The sequence below is a fragment of the Hesperophylax consimilis genome, chromosome 9 (assembly GCF_061612785.1).
Source record: "Hesperophylax consimilis isolate HC1 chromosome 9, BYU_Hcon_1.0, whole genome shotgun sequence".
NCBI lineage: Eukaryota > Metazoa > Arthropoda > Insecta > Trichoptera > Limnephilidae > Hesperophylax > Hesperophylax consimilis.
The window spans coordinates 18,759,643-18,777,300 of record NC_142844.1 but is presented as its reverse complement, the minus strand read 5'-3'; the positions used below and the strand labels follow the sequence as shown (position 1 = coordinate 18,777,300).

At 34.6% G+C, this 17,658-nt stretch overlaps 1 protein-coding gene across 1 annotated transcript in view; it reads left to right on the top strand.

Moving 5' to 3' along the window:
- The first annotated feature begins 14,719 nt into the window (after positions 1–14,719).
- The window catches only part of Ptx1 (pituitary homeobox homolog Ptx1), a 43,154-nt gene continuing 40,215 nt past the window's right edge, over positions 14,720–17,658 (top strand). The window contains exons 1-2 of the mRNA XM_089635153.1: positions 14,720–14,723; positions 15,568–15,824. Coding sequence (XP_089491279.1) covers positions 14,720–14,723; positions 15,568–15,824 — 261 coding nt within the window. The remainder of the gene's footprint in view (positions 14,724–15,567; positions 15,825–17,658) is intronic.

Sequence of the window (17,658 nt, the reverse complement as noted above, 5' to 3'; positions counted from 1 at the left end):
CATGGATCCATTGTTCTATCTCCCATTTTGGCTCATTTCTTTGAGTTCCAGGCCCCGTGAGGGTCACTGTTTTCCCGCGTATGAATTCTCTGAAGAATCCTGTAGCAGTAAGAGCTTTTCCGTATGAAGTCCTTGTTTGTTTGGGTTCCCTAAAGGCTTCAGCTCTCAGAGGTGGCCTCAGCTCTCCTCTCCACTCCTGGTTAGGTTCTCTAAAGGTCCCTAGTTTTCGTCCCACGAGTATCTTGGGACATGGAAGGTCCACCCCAGCACTCAGTGGCGGATTAACCCTAAGGCAAAGTAGGCACGTGCCTAGGGGCGCCAGTTACAAAGGGGCGCCGGCGGGCGCCCCTAGAATTAAAAAATATATATATATATATAAACTTAATTTTGTAAGTAAGTATGCACCTGCTTACACAATATAAAAGATTATTTACTTCTGTAGAGATGCAGAGCTTCCAAAGCATACTCGCCTTCTTGATTATTCCTCCATGCCTTCAGTGGATTGAAGTATGCAATAACAATATTGCATACTTCAATCCACTGTCTCGAATGTGTCGTCTGTACAACACAGTTGAATGCGACCTTATAAATATATTTGCAAACAGTCTCGCAAATTTTAAAAAACAAATTAACAATCTTCTACCATAATATGTCATGGAGAACAGTTATAATTTGTTAATAACAGTTATTAGCTTTATTATTCTCCTTTTTTTCTTCCTCATCTTTCTCTGTACACTCACTATATTTTATATTTCATGTTTTATATTCGTGTTTTATATTCATGTTTTATATTTCTTTTTGATTATTATTATTTCTGTTTTTTCTCACTACTAGCATCTTCGCCTAGTAACAACTGAACCTTGTTTACGCATGCTGTGAACATTTTTAATTGGAGTGTTAATATCTGTGCACATTCCCACGCAATAATATTAATGTAATAATTTAATAAGTTGACACTCTGTAAGTGTTTAAAACAATAAATAAATAAATCATTGATCCATTGGTTAACACTTGATGTTTTTCCTGAAAACTTTTCGAGTAAAAATCTTTCTGCTGTTTTTCCTAGATTTTTATTTTCACTACCCTTACTATTATTATTTTCAGAAAGTCTCGTACCTATCATGTTTAATTTCGTCCAGGTATTGTTCACCAAATTGTAAATTCCCACCTTCATCTAAGTAAATTTTCCTCAAATTTAGTTAAAATTAAAACTTAAATTTAAAACTCAAAAGTTAAGGTAATTCCTATATTTTTTTACACTAACCCAACACAAGAGGCTCTGAGGAAAATAATTTCCCTCAGGGCCTCTGTCATTTTTGAAGATGCTGTGTGGAGGGTCTTTTTGAGGAGAGGAAGGAGTGAACGTGGGTCTTGAAGAGACCCATGTTGTAGGAAGGAGGAAACACAGAGCCCGGCAAATCGTTCCACAGCCGAGCTGTTGAACACAATAACGAGTCGTAGAAGCAACCCGTTTGACATTTGTCACATGACAAATGTCAACCGTGTACATAATATGTTGGGCGCGCGTTTGGTGTGTTTCCCGACTATGCACCGGTGCCGAGGGGATCAATGATGCTAGTTCCTTGGAGCATCTTCCATTGAAATACCGGTTAATAAATATTTTCCGTGTTTGATGTTTTTTCCTTAGAGAATTCTGAATTTTAGTAAAAACGTCCGTAGTTGTTATGGCGGTGTGTTTTCTTGCAAGTTTCAAATCATCAGGAATATCAAATAAATGTTCATCGGGTGACTCGATTGAAGTTATGCAGTTCACACCGGTTTTTCCACCCAATGCTGCTAACACTGTAAATGTGAATCGTAACTTTTCCATTTTTCTTCACTAAAAATATCGTTTTATAAGACAAATAAAACAATGGGGTGAAATGCAGATCACGCCAAACTCTGGGAATTGAATAAAAATGCACTTTCTAGATGAGAAAAGTATGTAGAAACTCATTAAAAAAAGAATTAAGGCGCGGAAGAATAAATTGAGGGAGATACAGTCGATCAAAGTTTAATAAAATTGCACTTCGCGATCTGAGGGTAAAATTCGGTTTATGGGAGTATAACCGAAATTGAACTTGATTTAGACTAATTTAGGGCTGGGGAATCCGAATCTGAAAGAATTAGGTGGGGGTCGGCACTATTAACTGAGTTATAGGGTTTTGAAACTTCGTACGCGATACATAGAAACCATGTTTTATTTATCAATTATGACTTAAGAAAATCAAATTAACAACTATTTACTTTTGAAATTTCAGTAGTGCCAACCAAAAAAAGAAAAGTGTTGCCATATAATAATAATATTTTTTTACAAAATAGGTTAGGTTTTTAGTTTGGGTTAGAGTAGGCAGAAGAACATGGGAAAAAGGTATTAGAATTAAATCACAAACCAGTCTATACAAACCTAGCGTAGCCCACAAACTACTTGAAAACTGGGATATAACTCTAAAGGGGACGCGAGTGGGCGTTATTAAAGGGGCAATTTTGTGTAACAGGAAATAACATGGAAAAAAGGTATTAGTATTAAATCACAAACCGTCTATACAAACCTAGCGTAGCCCACAAACTACTTGAAAACTGGGATAAAACTCTAAGGCCACGTCCGCACAGGCAGGCGGCTTGCTTAGCGCCTAGAGCCTAGTGGCTTGCATTCTGGCTACTTGCTAGGATACACGGTGTCCGCACTGAAGGTGGTTTGCGTGGTGGGTCGCTAGGTGTCTTGGTCATTTGCTTGTCGTCTAGTTGACGAGATGTCACTTTCAAAAATAGCTCTAAAACTGCTACTTACAGAAAATTCATCTTTAAAATATACCATTTCACGGCCTTATCCATCATGTTGGGTTCATGACATAAATAAGTCACGGTCAAGTCATGGGCAGTTTAATGTTCTATATAAATAATTGCGTAATTATGACGAAAAATTTTACCAGTCCAGCTCAGAGAATCATTTGATATACTTCTTAGTATACATAATCCAACGCCATAACCATAATTAACATTGTAAAAAAAATTATGACATAATTTTTTTTTTTTTTTTAAGACAACTACATTTTTATGTAGTTCATTAGCTGGATTCCACAGAGGTTCTCTTTTAAAAACAGATGTAATTAATATTTCGTCCATTTTTCTCTTCAAAAATGCCTCGCGCCTAGTGGCAAAAAACCAACACGTTCGTTCACTTCGATACCCGCAAAGCGACTAGCATAGCGACTAGCTAGACGCCAAGCGCGCAGTGCGGTCAGTCGCGAGTGTTCCAGAACGTTTGTTTTACTAAGCTACTCGCTAGGTGACTCGCTAGACTCTAGGCGCTAAGCAAGCCGCCTGCCTGTGCGGACGTGGCCTAAAGGGGACGCGAGTGGGCGTTATTAAAGGGCCATTTTTTTGTTATAGAAAATCACAGTTAGGTTAGGTTATATATATACATAAATTAAGTATTTACAAGATTTTAAATAATAAACTACCAATCTGGCAAATGATATTTAATTTTCAGAATTTTCCATGCATTGATATTATTATATGGCAACACTTTTTTATTTTTTGGATGGCACTACTGAAATTTCAAAAGTATTAAAAGTTTTTAATTTGATTTTCGTGACAAAATATGGCGGCGGACTGTCCGAATATGGTGATAATATCAGATCGCGAAGTGCAATTTATTAAACTTTGATCGGCTGTATCTCCCTCAATTTATTCTTCCGCGCCTTAATTCTTTTTTTAATGAATTTCTACACACTTTTTTCATCTAGAAAGTGCATTTTTATTCAATTCCCGAGTTTGGCGTGACCTGCATTCCTCCCAAACAATGCGTTGCTCTGAAGTACAAAGAAACGACATTTAAAGTTTATTTGTCGTCCTTTTTTATATTAAAAAATTACATTATTTTTATTAGTCACTCAGTCAGCCACATAGCGAGTACACAATGCTGTTCATAAATAAATGCTGTTTAAGTGTAACCAAGACAACACATAAGTGACATTTGAAAAGTGCATAAAATAAAATTCGTAATTTAAACACAAAGGGATCCTAGGCATTTCTAGGTAGGTACTTATTAGTGAGTACTTATTCCTTTACATAAATAATTGATCATTTAAATTTTTTATGTTTTATTAATTTTCCCTATTAATATTATAACTGCGAAAGTGTATATGTGTGTGTTTGTATAGGTATATGTTACTTCTTCATGCAAAAAAACTACTGAACCGATTGTGATGAAACTTGGTATGTAAAAAAAAGATAGCTGGCAGTGTTGCCAACGAGGGCGATATATCGCCATTTAGGCTACTCAGAACGAGAATCGGCGCTGAAAAAATCTAAAAGGCGACTGGTCGGGCTACTTCAGAGTCAAGTTAAAAACATAATTTTCACGTAAAAACATCAATTTTAAACAATTCTCTAGCCCCCCCCCCCCCATGAATTTTTTTTTCACGTAAAACCCACCTAACTACAAATTCGGCTACTTTAGGTACTTGTTAAAATTTATAATATGTGGTCGCTAGAGGGGCGCCGATGAGGTGCTTGCCTAGGGCGCTCTCAACAGTTAATCCGCCTCTGCCAGCACTACCCTGAGTGCTGGGGAAAGGTCTAAATACTCCAAGATGCATGGAGAAAACTGATTGGTAATGGAGTATTGCTAAGTTATAAAGAATTTATCTCTTCAAATTATTCGTAATCCGGTTAAAAACGGGACAAAAATACCGATGTTTTGTCACGATTTGGGAACACGTGTTCATGAAAATAACATTTTCACATTTCGTCATTAAATATTATAAATTACAAAAAAAGATGGATGAACCGATGTTATTATGAATTTACCAAAAAGTTTATCAGGAAGCGGCCTGCAGTCCCATTTTTAACCGGATTACCAATAATTTGAAGATATTTTTAATAAATCATCAATACTCATTTTTCTCCTTGTTCGACCATTTATCTCGAAGGACTGATCGTGACACTGTTTCTCAGTGCGACCCTTTATCTCGAATGCACTGATCGTGACACTGTTCCTCAGTGCGACCTTTTATCTCGAAGGACTGATCGTGACACTGTTCCTCAGTACGACTCTTCATCTCGAATGCACTGATCGTGACACTGTTCCTCAGTGCGACCCTTTATCTCGAATGCACTGATCGTGACACTGTTCCTCAGTGCGACCTTTTATCTCGAAGGACTGATCGTGACACTGTTCCTCAGTACGACTCTTCATCTCGAATGCACTGATCGTGACACTGTTCCTCAGTGCGACCCTTTATCTCGAATGCACTGATCGTGACACTGTTCCTCAGTGCGACCCTTTATCTCGAATGCACTGATCGTGACACTGTTCCTCAGTGCGACCCTTTATCTCAAAGGCACTGATCGTGACAATGTTCCTCAGTGCTACCCTTTATCTCAAAGGACTGATCGTGACTCTGTTCCTCAGTACGACCCTTCATCTCGAATGCACTGATCGTGACACTGTTCCTCAGTGCGACCCTTTATCTCGAATGCACTGATCGTGACACTGTTCCTCAGTGCGACCCTTAATCTCAAAGGCACTGATCGTGACAATGTTCCTCAGTGCTACCCTTTATCTCGAATGCACTGATCGTGACACTGTTCCTCAGTGCGACCCTTTATCTCGAAGGCACTGATCGTGACACTGTTCCTCAGTGAGACCTCAGAAGGAATTTACGTTAAAGAACATAATTTTTGTGGTAAAATCGTCATGTGTTATAAAAAAACGTTACTAATATATTTATATAATTATTTACAAATTTCTAAGAATAATAATTTCCCTCAGGACCTGTCATCTATGTCATATAGAATGTTAACGAAACCTATATTTGATATTATGTATATATATATCTAAGTCAACAGCTATAATGCTCAGTAGTTGCTAGCTATTATAAGTCTTAGTCGTAGGTAAGTCACTAGTTATTAATCTTAGTTGTAAGAAATTCATATTTATTTTAGTGTTGTATATGATTTGGACAGTATCGTTGATGTGATTTTTAGATAGAACGGCGCCATGAAATCATTCAAATATTATTATTATTATATCTTAAACGTTCTGGCCCTCGGTGGAAATTCCATTTTCATTGATTTCCGATTCCACGTTCAAGTTTATTAAAACAATTATGTTTGATGAAGTGTCGGATTAAAAGATTAACACTTTTTGTGATCGATTTAATTATATATATTAATTATTTGGATTTAGATAAATAAAACGGTTTTTCCCTAAATTAAATATATATATCTATTAATAGTTCAATAAATTGATAAGTGCATATTTTAATGATAAAGCATTTTTAAAATGCATTAATAGGAGATAATACAATACTATGATGAAAAGTATTATGCATTACTTATACCTAGCGTTATAGTTATGGAGGAATCAGGAATTTGTGTGTAATCTTCTGAGCTAATCTTAAAAGCTTGTTACAAAACATGGGAAGATCATAAATAAAAAAAAATCATTTTCTCACCACACATATTTATTGGCTGCTATCTTTATGTATGATCGCATGTGCGGTGAAGAAATGGAGATAATGTTAATAGTTCTTATTCAAAGTATGATACAGTTAAATATGACCGAAGGAGATTGGTTCCCATTAGCTCAGTTGGTAGAGCGGCGCCCTGGTAAGACGAGGGTCCTGGGTTGAAGTCCTGGATGTGACCGTATGTTCTTCTATTTCAAATTTTTGTTTAAGAATCACTATTAATGTCTTCAATAAATAAAATATAACAATTTGAGGTTACCAAATGCAGACTGAAATCAAAACCAATCAACTGCGCTAAAAACACCATCTAATAAAAAAACTTATTTCTAATTGGGTACTTCATATCATCCATACTATTAAATTTTATAATATGTAAATGTAATCCTCAGCACGGGAGATCCCAGTCATTATCTCTATAGTAAAACATTTATATATTATACTCTAAAAACAATACACGTATGGTTAGCTGTGTTTCAATCTGCGGTAGTGCTTTTGCTTTATCCATCGTTTGCTTGAAGGCTCAAAGCCAAGTGACACCAGTAGGATATTTTGAATCTGGAGTTCCACAGTACTTACCACTTGGCCGTGAAAAGATTCGATCTCTGTCCTCGTGTGTGGATAAATGATTAAAAACCTATAACTTACGTACCATACCATCATACCTACACAATCAAAGCATCACCGGATTACCAATAATTTAAAGAGATTTTTAATAAACTATCAATACTTTTCTCCGTGTACCCACAAATTTAAAAAGTTAAAATGTGTCAGTAATTAAATGGACTATAACATTAATAATACCTCCAACTACGAACATTTCCCATACATTCCGATGGCAGTATGCTACTCTAGTGCTTCTCAACGGTGCGAGTTGTGTAGCCTAGTTTGCTTTCATCCGTTTAATTCATAGATGGCTTTGATTTCATTATTTTAGGAAAGAACACTCTATAATTAATTGTTAATTATCCCATGTATAGACCGAATATTGATAATTAGTTTTACATTTTATGTCGGTGATATCAATCACCGACATAAAATGGTTATCGGTTATCTGTAAAGAATTTATCGAACGTACGTTATTATATTCCACCAACTGCCAACGTTTTGTGGAACGACTTCCGAAAAACGATTTAGAGTCTTTTTGTTGTTTGTAATTATTACACCCGTAAACTTGACACACAGAATCTACTTTTTACAACATTTTTAAATATTTATTTTAAACATTTTATATAAATGTGTAGTCAATATTGATCAAAAGACAAATTGGAAAACGCAAATCATCACCTCCAAGTTATATAAAAATTCAATTTGCCGCCATTTAAAGGAATTTCAACGTCAATATGCTACACTAGCCCTCTAACGGTGAGCGTTGGTGATCGTGCTCGTAACTTTCTATTTTAAAAATAAAAATAAAACATTTTAAGCACTCGTCAGCAGTCCTTAACTGTATAAATATAAGACTAATGAATTACAAAAAGCATCAAATCTTATTATTCTATAAAGCTGAACATGTTTCTTCATATCTATATAAATAAAATGCAATGTCCTTACGTGTGTGCCCCATCGACTGAAAACTAATCGACCGATTTCGACGAAAATTTGAAAAAGTTTAAAGAGTCGTTTGAATGGTGGAATTAGTCGGAGTCGTATCTCATTCCAACGTATTAACTATGTATTGCAATGAGATACGTAGTCGAAATACTAAAGTTTATCCGTTTGGGTGCCAATCGTCGATTTTCGTCGATTCGTGTTTTAGCGAAGATTGCCGATCGTCGATTTCCGTCGATTGCGTCAGTCGTGTTCTGATTCGCGCGTACGTCTGTACGTAAAATTCTCATTTTTTCGAAACGCCTGGACTTCAGGATCCTCCTCCGCATGATTCTAAACCAATATTCTTTAATAAAACACCGAAAATATCATCGATATCCTTGAAAATTCAAAGAATTTATGGGGTTTTAAAAAATATATAGTTTCATAAAAAATAATGTTTTTTTGGTGGCATTTTACAAGCAACTGTATGATTTTTTTTGGCACTCAAACGGTTATTTACAGTAACAATTAACAATTTGGTATATAGTAGTAAATGGTAGAAAAAATCAGTGACATCGGAGGAAGACATGGCACGATCAAATTAATCAAATCCTTAAAAATGGAAGTGAATGGTAAAAGAATACATGTCGTGATGAAGTGAAAAACATAATTTAAAATAGTTAAATTTTCAATAATATTGTATAAACCTTTAAAATGTACCCAGTTTTCAGGTGCACTAGAATTCACAAGCTCAAAACTTAATTCCAAACCATTCATAACCCCGTGCAACGTCGGGTTCACATCAACTAGCATTGAATAAAAATCGCGTTATGCATTTATCGAAGAAAGACCTTTTTGTTCGATAAGAACATATTGGTCTCGCAAACTCCCTTATGGTTTTTTTGAAAGTAGGTAATAACTAACTTTTACGTTAACTAGATACTAATTAACGATAATACAATGATGAAACTTTTTACAAAATTTCATAACGTTATCAAAATGTTTTCCATATTTCAATACAAATTATTGCTATCTTATTCAAATATCATTCAAATATTTTTAAAAAATCGCTTGTGTTTGTTAAAAAACCAATTTCAGTTACATAACAGCCTGGCGAAAATGTAAAAAAATATCCCAAAATTGATAAAATGTATCATACGACGTAAGCACTTCAAATGCCTACCGCCATTACTGGCGAGAAGTCAGTATTTGGATGGAATTGGGCTTATCTTGGCGTAACGAGAGCTCGCTGCGATTATTGGGAAAGGTGTGCTGCGATAAGCCTTTGAGTTTGTCCACAGCCGACCATCCATCATGAGCTGGTGACACCTCCGGTATCGACGGATCATGCCGACACTGGTGTTAGCACTGGTCTAAATAACCAGGGTCAAACTGGAATAGATGCCTACACGAAAAAAACCTGCCTTCAACGTTGTTCATAGTCGCTTCAAGGAAAAATGCTATAAGCTTTTCATTTGGAGTAGGTTTATATGTACGTGTAAACAGCACAATTTTTGGTAACTGTTTAAAATTATTATGGAAACGTTGAACGGGTTTAATTTCTAAAAGCTCATCGATTTTGACGTTATCATGAAATAGGTAAATTATATTTCTACACACCTAATAAAGAAATCATTAGAAAATAATAAAGAAAGATGTTTTCCTGTAGGAATTGTCCATACAAAATTTTAATCCATTTTGGAATCGTGACGTACAATTTTCTACTCAAAATTATGCTATTTGAATTTAAAACACAGGTTTATACTTTTGTTTTGTCAGTAAAAAAAATTGTTGGATTATCTGTTATCTGTTCGCAGGGGTCTAGAGATACATAACTATGTTTATGTGCAATACTTTCAAAGAAAATAACAGTTGCAATATTAGCATGATATTTGACATGCTTTTATATACGTATCTATCTCAAGTATCTATATCATGTTTACAAATAACAATGTTTAAAGCCACCATAATGTAATCGTGATGCATGTGGAACTATGACAATATTGGCAATTCCAATAAAATCGGAGGCGGCCAAAACAAGAGTGGAGGATGTTTGGGAAAGCCGCACACTTTCTCTCTTCCTCAAATTCAGCTTATTCCAAATTTATCAGATACAGCAACCAATTAAAATGATTAAAAATAATTCCCTAATGCCCGAATACATATATCTCCACACTCAAAAATGATAGCATCTACCTATTTATAGTTTAAATTCCTTATTCGCTACTTCGTTAAATGATAACATAGTTCGTATCTTAATATCGACGTGTTTTACACAAAAAATAAAGATACTTTCTTATCGGAAAATAAAGATAAGACTTGCAGATAATTTTGTATTTGACATTTGATACTCAAATATCGATGAAGTCATATTCGAGCACAAATATTGGCTCGTAAAATCGATATAATAATGTTATTGATAACCCAGCAAATTGGATTAAACATAAAACACAGCGTCGATATTCATTATTAATTATCTACTCAATAAACGTTTGGATATGAAATATAGTTCCATGGAAAACAAATTATTTAATTAAAATTCTTGAATATTACAGTACTACACGCATTAGTAAGTAATTTCCTGTTAAAATTGTGTATTAAAAGCTCTTGCCGTCTATTTATATTTTGCTAATGAGAAACACAAATAAATATAAAAAATATTTGTACTGTGAATTCCTTTTCTTCATAGGTTCTCCTTAAACATATTTTTCCTCCGTTAACCAGAGGAGGCTCGTGACTCAAATTACCAGCAGTGCTTTTTGCTTTCACCTAGAATCTAATAATATAATAATAATGCTGCTCAGCGAGCGTTCACAAAATCGTCTCAATAATAAAGGACACGCATTTACTCATCGCTGAAAATCTCTCGAAACCATTGAAATTCACCGCGCATGAGTTCCAATGTGTGAATGTAAAAGCGCTAACATTGTAAGTTAATATTCCTAAACGAATTCCTTCTAGGCGTATTGGATTCGCATGACCAAAGTGGTGTAAAATTCATTTGCCTTCAAGGAGATTCGCGCATGCATCAATAGTGCACGGGATAAGTTATATATCTGCGCTGCTCCAACACGTGATTAGCCGTTATGAGCGTAATATGTCTCGCTCTCATCATCGTTTCGGTAGATCGAGCTGTCTCGATACCACCCGATGCTGTCCCCGTGTAGTATTATAAAACCAAAGTAAATATAAATAAATGTAAAAGTACATAGTAAAACAAAGTTTTGTGCACACGACTCGTTTGTGCTTCCGCGGGCTGAGTAGTCTTGTACTAGAAAATAGCTCAAATAATGACCTGGCGGGAATTGTGTCTGGAGCCTACTTTCGTATATCGATGACTAGGACATAGATATCGTTGTAACTTATGTGAAAATTTAAGACAAGCAGTACAACGCACAAATGTACATACCACGGAACTTCCTCTAACGTTAAATCTACAAATATCCCTCAGTCATTTGTATTGAAGTTTTAAAAATTGTTTTTTCTTTAGTTTAAAAACAAGTGGTTAAAACAAAGTATTTATTACATTTTAAATATTTGTCGGTAATATTCATCATTTATTGAACGTTTATCTTTCTAGCATAGTTGAATAAACCAGCAATGCCTTTCTTATCTACTTAAGTCAGAGGTATTGAGAATTCTTAAATTAATTTAATTGTACGAAAAGAGTTATTTATGAGTTTGACCTTTGCTCCGTCGTCAAAAATTCGGTAGCAAAATCCAAAAAGTGGCACTCGCTATCAATAATAGTATAACAATCTGCAGTCATAAATTATTCACATCTCTGATAAATACTTTTTATGATTCACTTTATAAAGATTACTTGGAAAAGATTACCTGTACATACGAATTATATTTTTAAGAAATGTAAAAACGTTTTCTGCTAAAATATCCAAATTAATATTGTCTTGCATCTGTGAGCTTCCTTCTAACCTCTAATAATAATAATATTAGGCTAATTTATATAGCGCCGTTTTCGTAAAAATCACCTCAATGGCGCTGTACAAATATATGTATAAAATAATAAATACAGCTGCATTACAATTAGTATCCATAATAACTAGTGACTTACATCTATACTTATTTCTAGTGACTTACGACTAAGGCTCATTACTACTAACTTAAAACTAGTGATTTATTCTATAAGATGTGTTGTTTATGAGGAAGAGGGAGAGGTTACTTCAGATTTATTTCATTTAAGTATGCATATTTTTGAATTGTGTTGAAATTTTAAAAGGAAATGATATTTATTTGACCAAGGTTTCTCAGACTTCATCAAAACTATTAATGATATCTTCCCACTAGTAGACAATACGAAGGGCGTAGCTATAGCATTCTCATAGGGAGGGAGGGGTTCATCTCCAAGGAAGGGGGGAGGTTAATCCTGTGGGGTAGGGAAAGACAGAAACTCATCGTTTATGAAAGCGAGGCGTTGATTAGAACGGAGCTATTAGTGGTATAATGATATTGCTAAAGTAGCCTTCCGTAACTGGCTGGCTTTCCCTTCGCAGCTCAAATATTTTTCAAAATAAAAATATCTCCCAATTTGCTTTAACCGCTTAGAAAATGTTGAAAGAAAATTCCTTAATTATCATAAAGAAAATTAAAAATCAATAATCACGAATAAATCTCGCGTTCACTAGGACTAGATAATACCAGATATTTAGACCGTTATTATCTGTGTGATTTTTTGGCCCTTTGGTAACGGCGCAATAATAATCTTATCGTTCTCTATTGACTAATAATGTTTATGAAAGTGATGACGGATATCAGGCTACCTACATACTCGTATGCATAACACAGATAGTCGTACATTCACACCTACCTATATTAATATTTTTAACCATAATATAGAGGCCTTTCCAATAGTAACCCTACAAAATTTTACAGATGTATTTAATATAATACCAAAAATACAAACTTTTTGTTGTTGTTGTTCGTTTTTGGTCAAAGTTAGTAGGGCACTTACAATAAAGTAAAATATAATAATACCTTACGGTACTTTATTCATACATTCACGTTGTTTGATTTAGACATTGTCATAAAACTTGTCCACTTGTCGTTCACGATGATTAAATGTTACATAAGTAGTTCCACAGATAATACAAAATTTAACGGTTGGCAAACTATAATTTCAATTAACAATTTCCCAGAGGCATGGATACTATGCTTGAAACGGGATTTTTCCATGTTTTGTGGAGTGATCGTATAAACCCGGTTTTCTCATCTTATCACCCTTTTCCATACTTTTTGTTCCACAAAATTCTTTATATTGGGTGTCCAAATGACTCCAAGCTCTTACTGATCATGAACAAAATCATGGGTTTCACATTGCTTAGGTACCTACCTATTATTTATATATCCTAACAAAAGACGTTTGATTTTCATTCTTACATAATCGATGACAGCGCACAAAAATTGGTGCTAATATTAGTAAACCAGAAACTGTAGACATTGGGTTCCACAAGGCACCATTTTTGGTCCGTTATTATTCATAGTTTATTTGAAATCGACATTCGAGGAAAACAATTCTCAAATGTAGAAAGTACTGCAATTTCAGTACAGGTTAGACCTGGGATGAAGCCACTGAGAATGCAATTTATAGACACTAATGCAGTTTTGAGAACATTAAAATAAATGAAAACCATTCTAATGAACCACATGTCACAAAAGGTGATGTTATTTATGAGATATTATCTTTATTAGATATTACGTTTATTATTACATTTATTAGATATCAAAGCGAAGTGCGATGGAGATAACCACCAAGCGTGATATTATTATTTGCTTGCACTGAAAAAAATTGTCCACGCGTAACGAACTGATTCCATGTCAAAGGAGGAGGGTATTCTGTTCGCAGATTGTAGATTGTGGATGCACGCTACCTTATTGAAGAGCCAATAAAATTATATTTCTTATCTCGCTACCGAAAGTAGGCGGCACCACAATTTCACCTGCCCTTGCCTGAATATAAACCAAACTGAGATCCTATCTCTTTTTCGCCATTTTTGATAAGACCCGCCAGGTAGGTACCTACCTACCTACGATTTTAAATAAATCTATTATTATGATGAGTAGGTTATTATATATTTTGCCAGATTGCAATCTAAAATAGTGCTTTGAATGTGCGCATTAACTGATGCGTAGATATAAAAAATAATCTAATCGCTTGATTAACTAAACATAATAGGAAAAAAAATAATTGCGTAATGGTGTTTTATTTAGTTTAAGTTATTACAAGTGTTTATTACGAGTGTTTGAGTTACTTTAGTTATTGTACAATGTAGATAGTAAAAACACGTGTTTTGTATTTTCACTATTGGCTACGTATTTATCGACGTAGTTTCATTGAAAGTAATTCATAATAATGAAACTTTATTGTTTATCTTTGCAAATGCTTTTATGTTCCCCTTTTTGTAGTTAGTAAAACAAAACAACAAATCGATGAAATATTTGTAATTGAAAAAGTAAAATTAATTATTATTTTTACTACTTTATTTTGTCAAATGGTGCTAAAAATATTTAACAAAATTTTGTATTAAAGTTGTATCTAATCTGTTTGTTAATCACAAAACATTAATTTGTAACTTATTCTAATCATATACAAGATTTCAAACAATAGAACTTTTCCGACGCCAACGAATTGTATTAAATAAACTAAAATCACTAAAAACATGGTTGAAACTATGGTTAAATGCTTAATTTTCATAATGAGTAAGTCCGTAGTCCCATTGAGTCGGTAAGTCTAAGGAAGCGACATTAACCGAAGACCCTGCGAATAAATTTTCCACAATAGCTGCGCTGAAAACAGTAGCGAATTTTACTTCTCTGTGCAGGATCTTCGGTTTATATCGATTTCTTACCCCGAAAGACCCAATGGGACCACGAGCTGAACATAATCATTAATGTTTTCATTTTTTTACTCTTAAGAAACAAAATGGCCAAGGAGTTGTGAAAAAATCGCATGAAACCATAAATTTGTAAGTTTATACCAATATGTAATCTTTACCCAATTTTAGGTTCATGCAAAAGGTTTAAATCAATATTGACAAAATTTGACGTTCAAATAGGTACATTTAAGTCATATTATTTTTTTAGTTTACCGTTCACTCGTGCTCTTTTACTTTTTGTATTTGCAAGAATATACTAAGATACTATATTTAATACTAACTTTTATCCGCGGCTCACATGGTATCAGGAACAAATTACTAGACAAAGAAATTTCCTACGGGAATGAAATGTTTTCCCTGGATGAAAAGTAGCCTTTGAAACTTCCAAAAAATCTTAAATTCAAATAATCACCTATACAATCCAAATAATCACCTTAAAAGAATGACAAACAAAGGCATTTTTGTTAGGATGGTTACAAAACGAAACAGAGCATTTTAAAAACGTAGGTTAGGTTATGTTAAATTAAAAGACGATAGGTTCAATTTACTTTTAGTCTTCTTAAAAAATCTGTTTTGTTGCTGTTCTGTTATTTCGTCATAAAATAAAGATTTTTAAATATCTGTTGAAAAGCCCCCAACAAAGAACGTAACCGGCCATATTTTTGCAGGAAACCGCTCCCTAAACTCCGAGACCACCATCAAAACGGAATCCACGACCCCGGGGCTGGGCGGGGACGAGGGCGGGGGCGGTCTGGAGGGCGAGAAGAACGACAAGAAGAACAAGAGGCAAAGGAGACAGCGGACACACTTCACCTCGCAACAGCTGCAGGAGCTGGAGGCTACCTTCGCGAGGAACCGGTACCCCGACATGTCCACTAGGGAGGAGATCGCAATGTGGACGAACCTCACTGAAGCTAGAGTTAGGGTGAGTTACCTTCTTTCATTATTTACTTGCTCAGTAAGATTTATCTTGCCTAAGTCCCCGGAGTTGCCCGGGCTTTACGCAGAGATTTTTTAAAATGAGATGTTAATAGTAATAATTTTCCTCTTATTTTGTATGAATAGTGTGCAATTATTTCATCAGGAATCATCAAAATGGTGCTTCAAAGGGTGGAAAAAAGGAAAAGAGGAGATTTTTATAAATCTAGTGTTTTTTGAACTTTGATATTCCTCTTGATTTGATGTTCTAGTAAAATTTCATCATATTTGGAGTAAAACTGTAGATTTGTGTAATAAACAAAGTCACGCTGCCACAGGCACTCTCCTTTATAATCATGGTATAATAAATAATTGACCTAGAAGTACTTTCCATACAAATTTTAATGGAAACAAATGTTCCATTTAGCGCAATCGCCCATCGCTCTGTTTCTTCACACCATTTGAATTTCGTATTGGAAATGTAAGTCTTCACTATAGCTTTTCGAAAAGTGTGTTAAAAATAACTTTAATCCTCCAAAAGACAAAGATTGCTTCAAAAGGTAGGGGCAAGTGGTGTACCTTTGGACAATTTTTAATTTTTAATATTACATAATTTTTTTCTTTAAATTGACGAACGACAAAACCTTAATTTTTTTTAAATCTTATGATATAGTCAATTATACAACTTTAAAATTTTTTTTCATTGAATTTCCTTGAATGGTTTTTGATTTATTAGAATTTAAAAAAAAAGTGCATTTTTGTCCAGAGGTACAGTAAGTGTTTGTACCTTTGGACAGGGGTTACTGTACCTTTGGACAGTACATTGTACCTTTGGACCAACTCGATTTTTGCAAAGAAAACACAAACTCGTATTAAAGACATCTTTATTTATTATTGTATTAAACAGCTGTTCTATCTACTGTTTAGTGGATTCTAAGTATGAATTGTACAAGTCTTCAGAATTAATAGAATCGTCCGAGCCTTCAGAGAGTACAAAACATTTATGACAGAGAAAGTTGTCATCGTCTCGTTGATCTGGTATATTTTCCGAGTGACTTTTTGGTATGCACTGTTTGTGAACATATTTCTTGCAAGAATCGCAGAAGAGTGCCCGGTCTTTATTTGAAATGCGTCCACAGATAAAACAATTTACTACTACTTCGTTTGAGATAATTTTTATCTTTTTCGAAGCACTTGGTGCGACTTCATTTTTTAAAACAGGTTTAATATGAACTTTCCTTTTCTCTTCTTTGATTTTAAACTTTTCGGCAATTTCATTTTTCTCGGGCGTATCTGTCAAAATCCTCGATTTTCCCTTCCTCCTTCCCTGATTTGTGACTTTTCTTTCAGGTGCTTTAGGGAAGGGAAGGATCAATTCGGGATTGATATTAACAATTTGCACTGCAGATGATGTCGATGAAAATTGGTTGTCTTCTATATTGTATAAAGTGGTTTTTGAAGGTGGTGATTGTAATGATTCGCCCTTTCTACTTCAAACTTTTCCTTCTCTTCTTTCTACGATACATTTTCCTTAAGTCCCGTAGGTAACTTTTCCATAAGGCTTTGGTTATATATATATCCGGGGTAGGAAGGTCCTCCCTGCCGTCTTTTCTTTATTACACACCCCTTCAAGTGTGTACATCCTAGTTTGTCTACGTGACGTACGACCTTGAACGTACTCATTTCACGTGACGGTTCAGTATAAAAAGGCTTCACCGAACGTTGTGTTGGGTTTTTGTTTCTCGGTTTAGAAACCTAGTTATTTATGTTTTGTGTGGTATCCCTTGGTTCTTTTGAGATAGAGTGAGTTGAATCCATTACCGCTGTTTTTCAAAACCATT